At 55.9% G+C, this 17,927-nt stretch overlaps 1 protein-coding gene across 3 annotated transcripts in view; it reads right to left on the minus strand.

Moving 5' to 3' along the window:
- LOC111141398 (centrosomal protein 250) overlaps positions 1-17,927 on the minus strand; it is a 41,514-nt gene that overhangs the window by 1,421 nt on the left and 22,166 nt on the right. The window contains exons 20-33 of one of the 3 annotated variants that reach the window (XM_022493915.1): positions 17,460-17,627; positions 16,942-17,076; positions 15,092-15,235; positions 14,127-14,260; positions 12,464-12,602; positions 11,167-11,506; positions 10,409-10,530; positions 9,358-9,478; positions 8,238-8,359; positions 5,159-7,774; positions 2,593-2,685; positions 2,233-2,388; positions 1,665-1,766; positions 687-749 (exon numbers count right to left, since the gene is read on the minus strand). In XM_022493915.1, the coding sequence (XP_022349623.1) occupies positions 687-749; positions 1,665-1,766; positions 2,233-2,388; positions 2,593-2,685; positions 5,159-7,774; positions 8,238-8,359; positions 9,358-9,478; positions 10,409-10,530; positions 11,167-11,506; positions 12,464-12,602; positions 14,127-14,260; positions 15,092-15,235; positions 16,942-17,076; positions 17,460-17,627 (4,455 nt within the window). Of the gene's footprint in view, positions 1-686; positions 750-1,664; positions 1,767-2,232; positions 2,432-2,571; positions 2,686-5,158; positions 7,775-8,237; positions 8,360-9,357; positions 9,479-10,408; positions 10,531-11,166; positions 11,507-12,463; positions 12,603-14,126; positions 14,261-15,091; positions 15,236-16,941; positions 17,077-17,459; positions 17,628-17,927 lie in introns of those variants that run through there. The other 2 variants (XM_022493914.1, XM_022493916.1) reach the window with 2 other exon arrangements.

Below are 17,927 nucleotides of genomic sequence, written 5' to 3' on the forward strand. Positions count from 1 at the left end.
TCCCTTGCCTCACCTAGTCTGGGCCCCATCTCGGGACTGCTTCGTGTGAATTCCAACTAATAGCTGAGTCTAGTTGTATGGTCAGGCTCTGCTGGTAGTGACTATTAGTTCCTGAAACAGGCTCAGAAATAAAAATTCCATGGTTTTTACTACTCTGGGGCCTTGAGAGACAGGGTGAGCCTTCAGGTAAGGCCTGGGAGGCAAGAAGGCACTTGATCCTGGCTTTCTGGGGTGAGGCAGCTGGAGCTGCGCTCTGAGGTGTGGATCTTGGTGCTGGTGCCAGGCTACTCTGCCTGGTGTGCTGGCAACAGTCTGGCCTGCAGGGGTGCACGTGAGGGCAGAGGAGCCCGGGATCCTTGTTGTTTGCTTTCCTCTGTCCTCCTAGAATCTTCTGTCTGCCCCTCAGCCCTCTTTCTTCTCCTGCTCCTTCATAGCTAGGAACCTGGTGGTCTGGGGTCTGGAGCATGCTTTCTTCCCTCCTCCTACCCTAAGCAGATGGGAGGCTGAGTTGGGACTGGGCTCTTCTTGCCTCCCACACAGACTGAGGTTCTCTGAGGGAGGAACTATTTCTCGTCTCCCTGCTGGAGGCGCACAAAGGGTCAGGCACACAGCAGACACTCATGCTTTGTTGCCTGATGGCAAAGGAGGGAAAGGGGGCTTAGAAAGCTGATCCTTCCAGAACATACCTCTTTCTGCAGTTCGGCCACGTGCTTGGCATCTGAGGAGCCCTTCTGTCCTCCTCTTCCATCCTATGGAAGACAAATACCATTCCTACTGGAATAGGCCTTCCTGCCCTGGGGGTTCTGAAATAGGCACCTATAGCCAGCTCATCCCAATCCTGGGGGCCAAGGCAAGAGCTATGTGACAGAACCCAGACTGGACTCCATGGGGCACCATGACCATTGGGCAAGAAGGCCTGGGAGGACCCAAGCCAGCCTAGTGGATGACGCCCCACAGAGACCTGATACTGAACATCCAAAAGGCTTGGGTGGCATTGGCTTCTTGAAGTCACCTTTTAATTTACAGAAGTATAACATGCGTCTGCCTTGTGGCAGACCTGGGCTGTGAGGTAGGGGTGCAGAAAGGAAGTAAGACGAGGTTCCTGCCCTTGGGAAGCTTTCATAAAAGAAGGGGGATGGAAAGCTGGGAGACGCTCAGCTAGCAGAAGCAGTCTCTCCCTGACAGGCCGCAGCACTGTTCATGGATGGGCATAACTCAGCTAGAAGAGTCCTGGTATGGGGAGTCTTCCCCCAGTTCCTTACCCCAAAAAGGGAGTCTAGTCCCTGGAAATCCCACGGACTCTAACCTCGCAAATTCAGTCCTATAAGGGAGGAGCCTCCAAGAGGCCCACAAAGCTGCTATAAGGCTCACAGGCATGTCAGGATCTGGCAAGTACCACCCGACACCCACTCGCCCAGGATTCTGACCAGAGACCTGATGAGCCCCGCTCTTAGATGAGCCCGAGGCCCTGGTCTGCAAGCAGGTAGGTTACACATCAGGGAAGGCTTTTTGAACTCCTGAGAAGGTAGGGCTGCGAGCCGTGACTCCATCCCCACCCACTGAAGATGGGCCTCCTTCCTGGGTCAGGGACAGACTGAGCTGTGCAGAAGCCAGCCCGGAGGGGCTCCCCGGAGCAGCTCACGTGGCCGTGTTCCCCTGCAAACCTGCTGTGTGGGGGACGAAGCTGTGGCTTCCCTGACCTCCGGGACGCCCGTCTTCCATGCGCGCATGGAGTCCCTCTTCAGCTTCCTGCGCTCTCGCTCCACCTGCCGGGACGCAGGTGAAAAGTCAGGGCTTGGCTTGGCTCTGGGGCGGGAACAGAACTGCCTCCCTCGAGAGGAGGCTGGCGTGGGTGCGGCTGTGGGTGTAGGGGTGAGCAGAGGACAGCAACCTCGAGAAGGGGTGAGGAGGGCGCGGGCCAGGGCAGCCTTGAGAGCAGAGAGGTGCTGCTGGGGCAGAAGAGGTAGGGCCCGCCTCTCAGGCCTTCTGACCGGGCTTAGCAAATGCTTTCTGTAGTATTTTGGGCTTTGCAGGCCGTTAGATCTCTGGCCCAACTATTTGACTCCACTACGCCGGTGTTCCCATGAACACTGCTTTTCAGCAAGAGGCAGCAGGCTGGATATGGCCCCTGGGCTATAGCTGACTGCTCTGCTCCGGGGGCTCCGTGAGAAGCGGAGATACCCATGTGCTGAGCCCCAGATGAGGACACTGAGGACAAGAGAAAGGACCCACCTGCTCCAAGGCGGCCCGAAGCTGGACGTTGTGATGCTGCAGCCTGCTCCGGTCAATCTCCAGCTGTGCCACTGCTCGCTGGAGGTGTTCCAGCCTCTGTCCCCAGAGCTGCTTCTCTTCTGTCCCAAGACCAGGCTCAGCCTCTACCCCTGGCACCTGCGGGACAGCCCGGGGACTCTCACCTGGCCAGCCCCTTAGACTGATGGGGGAATAGACAGAGGGCAAACGGACCAGTGTGGCAGGTCTGAGCTTCAGGGACCCAATTCCCAAAGGAGGGGAACAAGACCCTGGGAAGGAGCTTCCTCCTGGCCATCGGTTCCCACCAGGCCCCCAGCTCACCTCTTCCAGCTGTGCACCTACCTCTTCTCTGGGTCCCGGTTCTGCTCTGCTGGTTGAGCCGGGGCTCAGGAGCCGCTCCTTCTCCAGAGCTTGCCTGGTGAGCTCCAACTCATCCTGGGATATTGAGGTGTGGAGCAAATCGCACCGTGGCAACCTCCTATCCAGCCCCATGCTACCTTCCATCCTCATCAAAACCACAGAATTCTCTCATCAGGTTATAATCTTATTGTTCCTGGAGCCTCTGAGCTATTCTAGGGCAGAATCTTTATTTACAGATGGACAAAGCAAAGAAGTGGAGAGGGGTCTATTCAAAGATACATGGTGGGCTAGGACTAAAACCTGGCCTGTTTGAGATCTTGCAACCTGGAGCACTGAGGTGTTGTAGAAAGAGCATGGGGGGCGCCTGGGTGGCTCAAGGGGTTAAAGCCTCTGCCTTCTGCTCAGGTCATGATCCCAGGACCCTGCTCAGCAGGGAGCCTGCTTCCTCCTCTCGCTCTGCCTGCCTCTCTGCCTACTTGTGATCTCTATCTGTGAAATAAATAAAGAGCATGGACTGGGGACACACAGAGTGGGGTATTCTGTTGCTACTTACTGGCTATATGACCTGGGTCAAGATATGAGCTCTCTCCAAAGCCTAATTTCCTCATTTGTAAAATGACCACATGCTCCATGAGGCACAGATCAGGCTTCTGGGGTTCAATCCCTCCTGATAAGTGGGGACCTCAGGCTATTTTCTAGGCACCGTATGTCTCACTGGGGGAGTTCGGCAAATAGGCTGCGTTCTAGAGTCAGACTCCCTAGATCTAGTTCTGCCATTGACTAGCCATATGACCTTGGACAAGTTACTTGGCCTCTCTGAACTATAAACTAGAGATAATTCCAGCTTCTCAGGGTTGCTGTGGAGGGAAGCAAGACCAACAGTGCATGGCATGGAAAATGCTTAAAAGAAGAAATGATGGCAGTGGGATGAAGGGCTGTATCTGAAAGATGTTCTTGAGTGGTTGGTGGGGGGTGCCAGTGCATGGGGATGCTGCCCGGAGCTATAATACTGCTCAGCAACCCTCCTGCCCAGCAATGGACCTTACTTGTTCTGTGACTATAAGAACGAGCCTAGAGATAGGAAAAGAATTCTACTTATCGAATGCTTTTCTCTTTTCATACTCAAGATGGCCCTACAGGGCTGGTATTGCTAATTCCCCCAAAAGTCAGAGAAGTGAAGGCACTTATCTGGGGTCACACAGCCCATAAACTGTAGGATGGTATTGCAAACTCAGGAACTTGACTCCAAAGTTCACACTTGGATCCCCTTCTCGGCATATTGCCCCCAGAAGGTAAGCCCCTGCAGCGCTGTGTCTGAGAGGATGGGAGGGGTTCTCTGGGGCTCAGCCCTGGTCAAGGCCCCAAGATGTGGGGTCAATTTCCTAGAAAAAATGGGCTGTGTTGTTCTTGGCAAGAGAGACAATGCCTCTCTACGCCAACGGTCAACCTTGCTTTCCTGACTGTCTGCTCTGTTGCAGGCCTTGTGGCCAGTGCTGGGGCAGCAAAGGGGACTAAGACATGGCCCCTGACCTTGAAGTTGAATGCTACACCCTAAAGTCCACTTCCCTTCTCATTCGATATTCCATCTAGAAGAGTTCACTTATCCTTAACTGCTGAGGACCCCAAGTCTATCCTTAGCCTCACCCTTCAACTTCAGATCACTTCACAGACCTGCTTCCTGGACCTCACCCCCTACAGGTCCCACAGGCACCTCATTCCGCTGCCATTCCAGAGCATTCCTGAAACCTGCCTTTGAGCAGAAACCTGGGGGGTCGGTTTTCTTCTGCCCTTTCTTTACTCCCCTGTTTCTTAGCCAGTCAGCTGCCAGAAGTCCTGTGAGCTTCTAGGCCCCACCCCCCACTGTGTCACCATCCACCCTTCCTGTCTTCGGTCACCATTTGTCACACGACTTCAAGGACCACCTCCTTGTCGGTCTCCCCAGATCTACTGTGACATTGGATGTGTCACCCTCCCCCACGGCCCCAAACACTTCATCCAGATCCCACTGGTCACCCAGCTCCCCGACATGACTCCAAAGCCCTGAATGATGGGGCCCCCTCTGCCTTGTCTTCTGTGGTCAATTGCCCCTCTGCGTCCCATTCAGCCTGAAGTCTTGTACGGCTGCTCCATGCTCTCCTTCCTCTTTCCTCTTCCCCAGAAACCTCCTCCCCAACCTGTGCTTGGCTAATTCCTTACTGGTTCCTTCAGATCTAATCTTAAACTCTGCTTTGACTGGGAAGCCTTCTAGGATTTACCACTAGGAGAGCCAGCTGGGTGCCCTCTGTGTGCTCAAGAGCACGCCGAACTTCCCTAACAAGGCTCTGACTTGAACTAGACACTGCATTTCAAGTGTCCGCTAGACCATAAGCTCTATGGAACTGTGGGTGTCTCTCCATATCCTCCCAGATGAGTATAATACCATGGATTCCATCTTTCTCTGCCCTCTTGCACCCTGAGGTGTCACAAGCCCGGGGTGGCAGGGAGCCTCTGAGCTCAGCCAGACATCAGCCTCTGCCCCCCAGCCGTTACCACCCGTGGAGTGACTCACCTGCAGCTTCTGCTGCTCCGAGTCCCGCTCCAGAACAGAGGCCTGCAGGAACATGGCTATCTCCTGCAGGCTGCTGACGCTCGCCTTGCTCTGGGCCAGGGACAGCGCCAAGTCCTGGGCCTTCTCCCTCCACTCTATCTCCCGGGCCTCCGTCTGCCTCAGCGCTGCCTGCAGTCGCTCCAGCTCCTGCTGCAGCCGCGGCCCAGCAGCACCAAGCTTTGTAAGGGGCTCCTCCGCTGGGGAGGCTTCGTGGTTGTGGGCTGAGTCCTCCAGATTCTTCCTTTGCTGGGCCTCCCTCAGCCCCACGATCTCCTCTTCCTTTTGGGCTAGAGTCAGCTGCAACTCCCTTAGGCTTTCACGGAGGCCCCGCACCTCTTCCTCTTCTCTCTCCCGCTCCGGACCCTGGTTCCCTGGGAGGGCAACTTCTCGGGCCCTCCGGGCCACAGACTGCTCTAGCAGCTGCCCCTGCCTCTTCTGATAGCTCAGCTCCTCATCCTTCTGGGCCAGTGCCCGCTGGAGCTGCTGCACAGCCTCCTGGTGCCGGAGATCCCGGTCCTGGATCTCGCCTTCCCGCCTCCGCAGGGCCTCCTCCAGCTGCCGGGCCTGTGCCTGGCAGGAGTCCAGGGCGGCCTGCAAGGTGGCCGTGCTGGCCTCCAGGCTGCGGCTCAGTTCTGCCTGTCCCAGCAGCCGCTGCTCCTTCTCCTGCAGGGCGGCCTGAGCCTTGCTCAGGGCCTCCTGCAGAGCCTCGGCCTGCTCCCGGGCTGTCTCCTCCCGCTGCTCGGAGGACCGGCTGGCCGCCTGCAGGGCCTCCAGCTCCTGGTCCCGGTCCTTGAGTGCGGCCTCTGCCCGCAGCAGGCGGTCCTGCAGGCCTGTGACCTCTGTCTCGTGCTCCTGGGCCCGCTCGGCGCACTGTTGCCGGAGGGCCAGCAGAGCCTCCTCCTGCTCCCGAGACTCGGCCCTGAGGTCAGCCAACACCTCCTCCAGGGCCTGCCCACGCTGTCCCTCCACGGCCAGCTCCTCCTGGAGCCTTCGCACATGCTCCCTGTGCTCCTCGAGCTCTCCCTGGCGCTCCTGCAGCTGCACGCGGGCCCGTTCCACGGAGCCCTGCAGCGTGCTCGCCTGCTCCTTCGCCGTCTCCTCCTGCGCCCGCGCCTGCTGCTGCTGGTGCCGCAGGGCCTCAAGCTCCTGGTCCCTCTGAGCCAGGGCTCTCTGCGCCTCCTCCAGGTGAGCCTGCAGGGCCTGCTCTTTAAGCTCCCCCCGTTCCCTGGCCTCCTGCAGGTGCCGCTGCAGGACCACTAGCTCCTGCTCTCGCTGGCTCAGGAGCAGGCTGGTCTCCCCCACCTTCCTGTGCAGGCCCTGGAGCTGCTGCTCCAGCTGGTCCTTGTGCTCCCTCAGCTCGTGCAGGCGCTCCTGCTGGCATTCCACCTCCTTCTCCTTATCACGCAGGATCAGCTTCAGATGCTCAAGACTCCCGCGCTGGGCTTTACTCGGGCTCTTCCCTTCCTCCGCCTGCTCCTGCATGGGCGGCCTCTGGGAGGCCAGCTCCCGGACTCGCTCCCTCAACGACAGCTTGATCTGGCCCAGGTCCTCCTCCAGCATCTTGGTCTGCAGTGTCCTCTGGTCTTCTAGGGCCCGAATCCTCTCCCTCTGGAGCAGCACGTCCTGGTCCCGCCTCTCCAGGTCCCGAGCCAGACGCTCTTTCTGCCTCTGTAGCTCCTCGATCTGCTCTCGCTGGCACTTCAGCTCCTGGTCCTTGTCCTGGAGCTCTCTCTCCAGGAGGGTGCCGTGGCTCTCCAGCTCGTCGATCTGGCTGCTCTGGGCCTGCAGCTCCTGGCTCCTCTCCTCCAGGTCCAGTGTCAGGTGGGTGAGGGCCACCCTCTGCATCTCCCTCTGGCCCTCCAGCTCCTCGATGGCCTTTTGCTGGCACTCCATTTGGTGATGGTTTTCCTCCAGTTCCAGGGCGAGGCACTCCAGACTGACCAGCTGCTTCTTTAGATCCTGAATCTGTCCTTTCTGGGACTCTATCACTTGGGCCTTCTTCTCAAGTTCGAGAAGCTGATGCTCCAAGATGCTCCTCTGGGTCTCTTGAGCCTTCTCGAGCTCTTTAATTTGCTCCCTCTGCACGGCCAGCTTCTGCTCCCGCTCCTGGACAGCCAGGGGCAGGTGCTCTAAGACAGACCTGCACTCCTCCAGCTCCTGGATCTGCTTGTGTTGCGTGCCCACCTCCTGGCTTCTCTTCTCCAGGTCCAGAGACAGGGCGTCCAAAGCAACCTTCTGCATCTCCCGTTGTTTCTCCAGCTCCTGGATGCTTCCCTGCAGAGCCTCCACCTCCCCTTCTTTTTCGGAGAGGGCCTGGGTCAGGATAGCTAAATTTTCCTGCAGAGCCTTCCACTGGGCCACTGTCAGCTCGCCCTGCTCCTGCAGAGCCTGGGCTCGCTCACGCTCAGTCTCCGCTTCCTCGCTCTTGAGTTTCAGGGCCGAGCGAGCGGTTCTCAGGTCCTCCTCCAGAGCCCCGACAGCACTGGCCTGAGCCCTGGCTTCTGTCACAGATGCCTGCAGACGGTCCACCTGGGCCGTCAGGTTCTCCTTGGCTGCCTGCAGGAGCTCTCGCTCCTTCTGGAAAAGAAGATGAAAAACCACCTTAGGCTACACTTCCCGGATACCATCTGCCCAGCGCAGGCCCTTCGTCTCCTTTCCCTGCAGCCCTAGCACCAGCAAAGTGGGGGGACAAAGAGAACTGGTGCCTTCCACTTAAGCTGATCTAGTAAAAGATTGTCCTTACCGAATTCCAGGGCTCTGCTAGGCCCAGAGGAGAGAGCCTGAAACAAATGAGCCATCCCAGACTCTGGTCCTTCAGGGCAGGGGACAAATATTTCAGCCTCCTTTCAGGAAAACTGACCAGGGCCTTCCTAATGGACCTCAAGGAGACATCCAGGGAAACTGAGCCCCTTGCTCAAGGACGCTGGGCACTACATGTGGCTGGGGCATGACCACAGGCCCAGGTGGGTTTGGAGCTTCAGCCTGGCCCCCAAGGACTCCTCCTGAAGAAAGTTCCTGCCCCAGACCAGGCCCATCTCACCTGGGCCTCCCGTCCCTGCAGCTCTGCTTGCCGCAGACGACTCTGCAGAGACGTCACGGTTTCCTGCAGTTTTGTCAGCTCGGATTCCAGCAACTTCTGCTTTCCTTCCCACTGGCATTTCTCTTTGGGAAGAGGGGAGGTGGTAGAGCGAGGCCCAGGGTGAAGGAAGAGAGGGATATAGAGGCAGATGGAGGGGGAGGAATAGAATCAAAGGGGAAGAAGGCGAGGAAGGAGAGAATTACGTCCAGTTTCACAGCCACGTCACCCATCAGCCAGCTGTTCCGGGTTTGTCTGGGCCCTATGCGGCTCCCACACTCGCATCCGTAGCTGCCGCCCGGTGCTGGCACTTGCCTGACTCTCCTCCCAACACTACCTCACCCTCACCACGTAGTGATCTCCAGCCCTGGATTCCAGATCCAAGGGTGGGGGGGGGACCAAAGAAGCTGGAGGTCCTTTCTAGTCTCTAATTCTATGGTTTGCAGAGGTTCCCAGAGACCACTGTCGCTCTCCAGGCTGCCCCCCATTTCTGCAAAACCCACCAGCTCTGTGTGTGTGGCTCTCAGGGAGCCCTCTGGGATACTTTCAAGACCTGACCCCTCTCCGCAAGTTGTCCTCTTTTCTTCTACCACAGAGCCCTGGCCCCCTCCTTTCTTTTCCAAGTAGTCACCACCCACGCCCTTGGCCGTGCCTGGGGGCATTCTCCCCAGATCCCCCCAACTTTGGTGTCTCCTGAACAAGCCCATAATCCCTCTGCTGTCAAAGGTGAATAATTTTGACAACACAGCTGGAGATGACAAAAACAAGTAACACAGATAAATGACAAAAGACACAGAATTTTATAACATTCTCACAGTCCTGGCTCTAGGTTGCCTTTTTTTAAATCTGCAGGCAGAGAAAGTGGAAGCCCAGCCAGGAACTTCTCTCAATTCACCTACTCTGTCCCCCTGAATTCCTCAAAGGCCAAGCAAAGCAGAAAAACTGTTCACAGGGGTCATCACCCCTTTGGAGAGGTTTCTAGGTAGCTTCTCACAGTTGGGAGCGAGCAGCAAAGAGCGGCTACCGCTCCTGGCCTCTCCTCTCACTTCCCTCCAAATCTCCCCACTTGCCTTGCGCTTCTTACCTTCCTGGTTCTGGGAGAGCTGTCTCTGCAAATCCTGTAATTCTGTGCAGACCTGACTTTTCTCCGCCTCTGCATCAGCGAGACGCTGTTCCAGCTTCAGAGCCCGCTCCCTGAGGTCATCCTGGGAAAGGAAGGGCAAGGCTAGACTCCAACCTCCTCATCCCCCACCAAGCTATCCCACACCGGGACCCAAGTGCCAGGCCCCCTTCTTCTCAGCCTCTGTGGGATCTGCCCCCCGTATCTGCTCCCAGATTGTTCCCTGGAGCGGTGAAAGGCTCTGCTCCAACGGCCTGAAGCCTAGAATCCCTGTCTAACCCCTGTGCGCCTTCGCCCAGGGTCGCCTGTCCTCTGTCCAAACTCGTACTTCAAAGCTCAGCTCCAAGGTCCCTTCTTCCTTCCCTGTGACCCTCCCCAAGTAGGAATGAATTGTCCCTTCCTCCTGTCATTATCATTTGCATCTGTAACTGATCCGGTTAATTCTATCAGTTCTGCTTATTTTAGAAGGCAGTTTCCTTCCTCAGCCTTCTCGAGGGTGGAGATCTGGTCTTTCTCCTTTCTGAGCCGTCAGCTCACACTGGCTGGCACAGAGGTGGCGTTCAATTTTTACTGAATGATAGGTTCACTGAGAGGTGGAATTTATGGGACATTTAGTTTAGCCTTAGGCCTGGAATGTTCCTATAAATGGCAGCCTCAAATCTCAGCAGTCCGTTTGTCGGGTTGTTCTTGGAGGTATCGGCACCAAGAACAAGTAATGCACAGCTGAGGGGAAAATCATACAAAACAATATCCCTCGTCTGTGTAGGCTTCTCTAGTTCAGAGCCCCTAACCTCCCTCACTCCCTGGATCCTCACAACCCTGAGGCACACATCATTTGCCCCCGTTGACTAGTGAAACCCAGGCCCAGGAAACAAAATGCTGTGCTCATGCCTGCCCCGTGAGGAAAGGCTAGGGAAGGAACTCATCCCAAACTGGGAATAAAACCGCTCAAACTGCTTCATGAGTCCTCTTCCGGGGAGTGAAGAGTTCAAGGAAGGAGAACAGGGCATCGTACCCGGGCCTGCTGAGTCTTCCACAGGTCTTGGTGAAGCTTCTGGAGGGCAGATGCCACTGCCTCAGCTGACAGGGCTGCCAGGAGGGGCCCTTTCTCACGGAGGAGCCTAGCTCCATTCTGGTCTGAAAAAATGAGGAAACAGCCCCTCACTTGGCTGCCCTATGAAAGGAAACAGCCAAACCTCTCCAGATAGTCTTGGCCTTCCCACAGATCCCTCCTCTCCTCCAAAGAACCCCTCCTGAGCAGATCATTCCTCAGGCACTTTCTGTATTCCTATGTGCCAGGAGCTGTGGCGGGCACTAGATAATGCTAGCTGTCACTTGTTAGGCATTTATTAAACGCCAGGAACTGTGTGACCTCTTTGACTTATGTACTCTCAGAAACTCCTTAGAAAAATCCCGAGAGATGGGGTGCCTGGGTGGCATAGTTGGTTAAATGTTCCACTCTTGATTTCAGCTCAGGGCATAATCTCAGGGTCGTGAGATCGAGCCCCAAGTCAGGCTCTGCTCAGAGGGGAGTCTGCTTAAGATCTTCTCTCTCCCTCGCTCTCTGCCCTTCTGCTGCTTGCGCATGCGCACTCTCTCTTTCTCTCTAAGAAACAAAAAATCAAGCTCAGAAAGGACTGAATTAATTCCAGAGTCTGTGGCCTTAACCTTGCTGTGATATTGCCTAAGGAACTGTGGGCCCCTGCCTTCTCTCTCCAGGGAGCCAGGCATGGCTTTGGCCCAAAGGACCGAGTCCTTGCGTGGCCGCCTTACCTGGCTCAGGGCCCCAAAGGGAAGCAGAGTCTCCCCCGCCACGCAGCTCAGGCCTGCCATCACAGGCGAACCCCAAGGCCTGCTGCAGAACAGAGCAGAGGCTGGCCAGCTGGGCCTGGGCCTGGTGCCCGGGCTGCTGCTCTGCCGCCAGCGCCGCCAGCCGGGTCTCTGCGCCGCGCAGGCGGAGCTGGACTTGGGCGGCCTTGGCTTCCAGGGTGCGCAGCGAGGCTCGCAGCTGCTGCTCTGTTACCCGAGCTGCCTCCAGGTCCTCCAGCAGTTGTGCTTCCTGAGCCAGAAAGTCCGCCTCCTTCTCCCTCGCCTCCTGCTTCAGGAATTCCACCTGCCGGGAAGGCAATGTTGTCACTCTGAGCAGGGAGTGGATACCTAGACCGACCCCACCTGGCCTCAACCTGATCAAGCCCTGGGCTCACCTTCATCGGGGGCAGGAGGATCAGCTCTCCAACGGGTAAGGAGGGCTTTGGAAGGAGTGTTACCCTCCATCCGACCTACCTGCCCGCCTACTGACTCCTGTCACATGTACCTAGGTGATGCAAATGGGCTGTGGCCCTAGTTCCCCTGGCAGCCACACCAGCCCCCTGCTTCAATCAGAACTTGGCCTAAACCCTGATACTGAGCTACATGAAACCGGTCACAATAATAATGGCTCCCATTTATAGAATGTCTGCTGTGTTCTGACACTTCATACGTTCCCCTAATGGCTAAGAATAATCTCCTTGTCTTACGGATGAAGAAACCAATGCTCACGCAACCTGCAAGCTAGACTGCTGGGAGCCAAAGCCAGCACTGATGACCCAACCTGGTCCCTCTCTACCCTAGTCTCCCTTCCAGTTCTGACCGTCTCCCTCTTCCTCTCCTGGTTCCCGCTTTCCTCTGTGCCCAAGGTCTGGGGTCCTGGTGTGAGCAGATGGAGTCCTGAAGTTTTTTGGTGCTGCCTATCTGATCTGTTCTGCTGCTGTGTCTCGCCAAGCTGATCAGGCACACTTAGATGCGGCCACGCTCGACCCAGGCCCGTGGGAGCCCCGCCCCTTTGGGCACCATGTTCTGGGCTGTCAGAACCCTCCCCGGAGCCTCCTCAGCTCTGCATCAGGTTCCCAAGCCCCCACCCTGCCTAGTCCTGATGTGCCCCTCGTGCCAGGGCTGCTACAGTCCCAGCACACCCTGTAATACGGAACAAGAGAACGGTCCTCTTCACGGGAGGGTCCTGAGCAACCGGCTTCTCCACTCCAGGAGCAGGCCTCTGCCGAGGAACGGGGCCCACGAGTGGCACGGGGAGTACCTGGGCGCTGAACTCTCTCCGCTCTCCCTGGGCCTCCTGCATGTCCTGGCGCAGGGAGCTCAGCTCTTGCTGGTGAACAGACTCAGCTTCTTGGAGAACAAGGAGCTTCTGTTCCTTTTCCATCAGCGACTGAGTCAGGCTGCAGAGAGGCCAGAGGACTAAGGTCATTCTCTCAGGGAATGAAGAACTACCTTCTCATCTAACCGTGCTAAACATGGCACTAATCCTTCAGAGAGAAATAGTAAGATCACAATGGCAGCATAACAACAGAAGTCAGCATTTACTGATCGCCGACTGAGTGCTCCTAGGTACTTCTGGCACGTGATACCTCCTTTCAGCTTCAGCTTCTTCTCTGGCAGATTCCAGAAATATCTATGCAACAGCTCAAATTCACTGTGTCCAGTTCTTCCCATCCTTCTGCACACCCCTCCACCCAGCCCTGCTCCCTAGCTCAGCGAACGGCACCTTTAACCACCCGGTGGTCCAACTTGGCAGCCTTGACCACATCAGAGTTCTCCCTTTATCCTACCTATGTCCAATCAGTAATGACATATAATGGACTCCAACTCCCTCAACGTCCCTTGAGCTCCTCCCCCACTCCCCTTCCTGACTCCCCCTACCCTGGTGCAGCCTTAGTATCTCTCAGGCAGACAACTGCACCTGTCTCCTAACATGTCTTACTGCCCGTGGTTGCCTCAACAAGAGGGTCTGTCCTGCTTCCAGCTCCTACATCACCGAGAAGACACACCATGCTTCCCCCGGATGGCCCTAACTCATCCCCGAGGTTCCTTGCCATCACTACCTCTTCTGATACACCCTGAGCTGGATCGTGCCAATTTCCCTGCTTAAAATCCTCCAGTGGTCTTCTACTAAACCTAAAATAAACTACACACTCCTGGCCATGGCTCACAAATCCCCAATGACACAGACTTGCCCAGATCCCGCACCCGGGTCTTATTCACCAGGCTCTGGTCACACAGTGCTTCCGGTGTCCCCAAATACCTCACGTTCTGAGCCATCTCTGGGCCCTGAGATTTCTCTTCCTACCACAGAGCTCTCCCTCACCCCTTTGCCTGGCTGGTTCCAGTTCCTCTGCAGTGATCAGTTTAAATGCAACCTCCCTAAGGAAGGCCTTCCCTGAAATCTTATCTGAAGTACATCCCCGGGGCTCCTGGGTGGTTCAGTGGGTTAAAGCCTCTGCCTTAAGCTCAGGTCATGATCCCAGGGTCTTGGGATCGAGCCTCGCATCGCATCGGGCTCTCTGCTCTGCAGGGAGCCTGCTTCCTCTTCTCTCTCTCTCTGCCTGCCTCTCTACCTACTTGTGATCTCTGTCTGTCAAATAAATAAATAAAATCTTAAAAAAAAAGTTCATCCCCATCCCCCCATTTTGACTTCAGCATCCTGTTTCTTTCCTCCGTGCCTTGTAACATAACCTGCACTGATTTCTCTGGGGGATCACTTAATTAACATCTTCCCCACAAAACGGTAAATTCTGCTGAGGCAGGGGGCCGTCCCCAGCCCCTGGCACAATGCCTGGTGCCTAACGTGTATAGGCCGGGGCTAGAGACATGAGCGGCTGGGTCCCTGAGGGAAGAGCTGTCCACCTCACAGTGACCACAGTAGCTAGACAGACAAAGCCTGCTCTGCAGCCTGTCGAACCTACCTGGCTTTCTCCCTCTCCAGCTCCTTCTGCATTCGGCTATACTCCTGGGCCTCCCTCAGCTTCTCCTGAACCTCCTGCTCCGCCAGCCTCCTGGAGTCATCCCTGGAAAGCAGCTGAGACTTCAAGTCCTCCACCTGGAAAGATACCACGTGATGACCAAGGCCAGGGGGCCCGCAGGGGGAGGCTTCTCACCAGGGCTCCAGGTCCTTTGAGGTCACAGCCACTGGCCCATTTCCAGTGCCCTGGGGGTTTCTGCCAATGCTTACACACTTTCTTAGCACCCCTCTCTCTGTACCGTCCGGCCTCGATGTGGTCTCCCAGTCTCACATCTGCTGTGTCAAGGCAGACACAAATCAAAATCTTGGCTGAATATAACCAAAATATAACCAAAGGCAGGGTGATAAAGAGATGCACAAGTGTACAGTGATCGTATTTTTTGACATAAACAATCAGAGGGGCGCCTGGGTGGCTCAGTCAGTTGAAAGTCTGCCTTTGGCTCAGGTCATGATCCCAGGGTCCTGAGATCAAGCCCCGCATTGGACTCCCTGCTCAGCAGGGAGCCTGCTTCTCCCTTTGCCTGCCACTCCCCCCTGCTTGTACTCTCCCCCTCTCTCTCCCTGTCAAATAAATAAATAAAATCTTTTAAAAAACCAACAATCAGAACACCAGCTGATAATGGGATTCTGAGAAGGAAAAGCAATCAGAGTAGGAAAAGCAACTTAGAATATTAAAATACTGGATCTCTGGGGAGGGTGGGAAGAATAAAGGGCACAGGGGCTGCCTGAGAAAATCTGAGTTCTGTGGTCACGACAGGGAGAGATGACTGTCCCAGGGCTCCAAGGGCATGTGTTCTGCTCTAAGTGCCCTTCCATTTTCCTCTCCTTCCCAAGCAGCCCCAGGGTTCCCCTTTAGCACAGAGGGAGCAGGACAGCCTGGCTACAGGGCTGGGACAGAGAAGGAGGCACCTGTCCCTGCAGGTCCATCTTCACTTGCAGCAGGGCCCTGCACTCTTCTCGGAGGGCAGCAAGGTCGTCTCTGCTCTGCTGGCCCGCCTGCTCCAGCTCCCGCCGCGCCTCCCGGAGCTGGGTCTGCAGCATCTCGGTGGTCTCCTGACAAGGGAGAAGACCATAGTGAGCAGGAGAAAGCTCCCACTGGGGTCTGTGTCATGTAAATACCGGCTTTTCGAATGGGTTGGTGGCAAAAGCTGAGGCAGGACCCAGCAATCCACGCTGTTTCCATGATGCCACCTCGGCCCTCACCTCCTAGTCCGTCCCCGCCCCCACAGAGCACACTGGCTCACCCCAGCTCTCTCCATCAGTGCCCGAGTTGGTCGCAGTCCGTCACCAAGACCCCCGCAGCAGGCTCCCGTCGCAAATCCCTACTTCCACGCCACAACACCACCCTTGGCATGCATGTGCACACGCACAAACACGTGCACACTTCTCCACTCAGAAGCTAAAGTATTTTTTAAAATGCATGTAGCAAATCACGTCTGCTTTTAAAATCCCATCCAACGGTTTCCCACTGCCCTTAGAACAAATTCCAAGCTCCTCCCATGCTAACCAAGGGCTCCTGCCTACCTCTCCACTAGACCCTGAGCCTATCACGCTGGGGCCACTTCGCCTCCTTTCTGTCCTGGCACTCCTCGAGCCCTTTCTGTCTGTCCCACTGCCCTGACCATGGCTATTTCCCCTGCCAAAACGGATCTTCAAACAGCTGGCTTCTGGGGCGCCTGGGTGGCTTAGTGGGTTAAGCCTCTGCCTTCGGCTCAGGTCGTAGTCCCAGGGTCCTGGGATCGAGCCCCGTATCGGGCTCTCTGCTCAGCGGGGAGCCTGCTTCCTCCTCCCTCTCTCTCTCTGCCTGCCTCTCCGCCTACTTGTGATCTCTGCCTGTCAAATAAATAAATAAAATTTAAAAAAAAAATAGCTGGCTTCTTCTTCTTCCTCTTTTTTTTTTTTTTTTTTTAAGGGTTTTACTAAGGGGCACCTGGGTGGCTCTGTCAGTTAATCAGCCGCCTTAAGCTCAGGTCATGATCCCAGGGTTCTGGGATCGAGCCCCGCATCAGGCTCCCTGCTCAGCAGGGAGGCTGCTTCTCTCTCTCCCTCAGCCCTGCCCCCCTCAACTCGTGCGCATGCTCGCTCTCTCTCTCAAATAAATCTTAAAAAAATAAAAAATAAAAGGGCTTTACTGAGACATAGTCCACATATCATACAATTCACCCGTTAAAGCATATGATTTGATGTTGTACATGTCACCACATTTCAGAATGTTTTTATTACCCATACCCTCCCTATTCCTATCCCCACTCCTGACTACACATCTGCTTTCTGTCCCTGTAGTTTTGCCCATTCTGGACATTTCCTACAAAGGGCCCCACGGGACATGGCCTCTTGTAACTGGCTTCTTACACTCAGCATAACGCTGTCAGAGCTCATCTCTGCTGTTGCACGCAGCTGACTCTTTTCAGCCGTCACGTCTCAGCCCAAATGTCACTTTCTCAGTCAGCCCCACCCCCGACCACCTTGTTCAAAGTGGCCTCTGGTGACTCACTCTCAATCCAGTCACCCTATCCGTCTCCCTCGAAGCACTCCTTCCCACCCGCGATCATCTCATGAATTCTCTATCTGTGCATTTTTGTATGCTCCGCCACTAGAACGTGAGCTCTTTGAGGACAGGGACCACATGTGTCACATTCACGGCTCAGTGCACCTTGATGGTTGTCCTGGGATGGCACCTTGCCCCGGACCGGGTACAAAGAAGCACCAGAGGGCTGGCTGCTCTGCCTTGCCTCCCTGCCCAGGACCGCCCTCCATACCTGCTCCTTTAACTTCTGAACCTTCATGTCCTGCCTCAGCCGCTCCAGCTGTTGGCTGGCATCTGCCAGCTCCTTCTGGGTCTGCAGCAGCGTCTCCAGGAGGGACACCCTCTCCTTCTCTGTTTCGAGCTGCATCTGTGGAGGGGCAGGGAGGTGAGAGCTTGCCATCTCAGGGGTCACCGTGCTCACCTGCTAGGCCACAAGCACATTCCCGCTGCTCTAGGGCTCTTCCGGCAAATGGGGAGGGGACCCAGGGCCAAAGGAGGTCTGGACCTGCTTGTTAAGAACCAGGAAGTGCAAAGATTGTCCCTGGTTTGCGAGCTGACAGGATGTGGTGAGCATCGGCCCTCCCTCAGGAAGTGTGACATGCAGCTAACTCAGGGGTCGTAGGGCTCACTAGCAGGAGAGGGAGCAGGTACTTCTCTTCTGGAAGCCCCCTGCAGCAGCACGCTCCGGAGTGGAAAAGGAAGTGGTCAGAGGTGGGGGAAATCGCAGCTCTGATCTTCCCAGCTTCCCACCTGGCAGAGGGCGCTCTCTGCCTCTGCCCGTTCTTTCTCCCTCTGCCTCCGGATCGTCTCCGTGTCTGCCTGCTGTTCCTGCAGCTTCATTTCCAGCTCTGTTTTCTCCCTCTTTAGGCTCTCCAGGGCCTTATCCAGTTCTTGCTGGTGCCAGGAGCGCTCCTTCTCCTGGTTACATGAGGGAAGCACTGTTAGAACCCAGGGGGTGAGGAGAAGAGGCAGGAAGGGGGCTGGAGCAGAGAAGGTCCACCCTCCCCGGCCGACAGTCTTTGGGCTCTCCCTTGGCCTGTCTCCCCATCGATAAAGCGAGGTTGCTAACTCCTGCCTTACCTATCTCATCAAATTTTATGAGACTCAAATAAGATTAAAAAAGTCAAATGATACATGAAAAAGTGTTTTCTAAAGTACAATTCTCCCTAATATGAGTTACAAATATTTGTCATTTTAAACCAACCAAACCACGGCTGA

This window comes from Enhydra lutris, unplaced genomic scaffold (assembly GCF_002288905.1).
Source record: "Enhydra lutris kenyoni isolate GAN:26980312 unplaced genomic scaffold, ASM228890v2 scaffoldscaffold6, whole genome shotgun sequence".
Classification (NCBI taxonomy): Eukaryota; Metazoa; Chordata; class Mammalia; order Carnivora; family Mustelidae; genus Enhydra; species Enhydra lutris.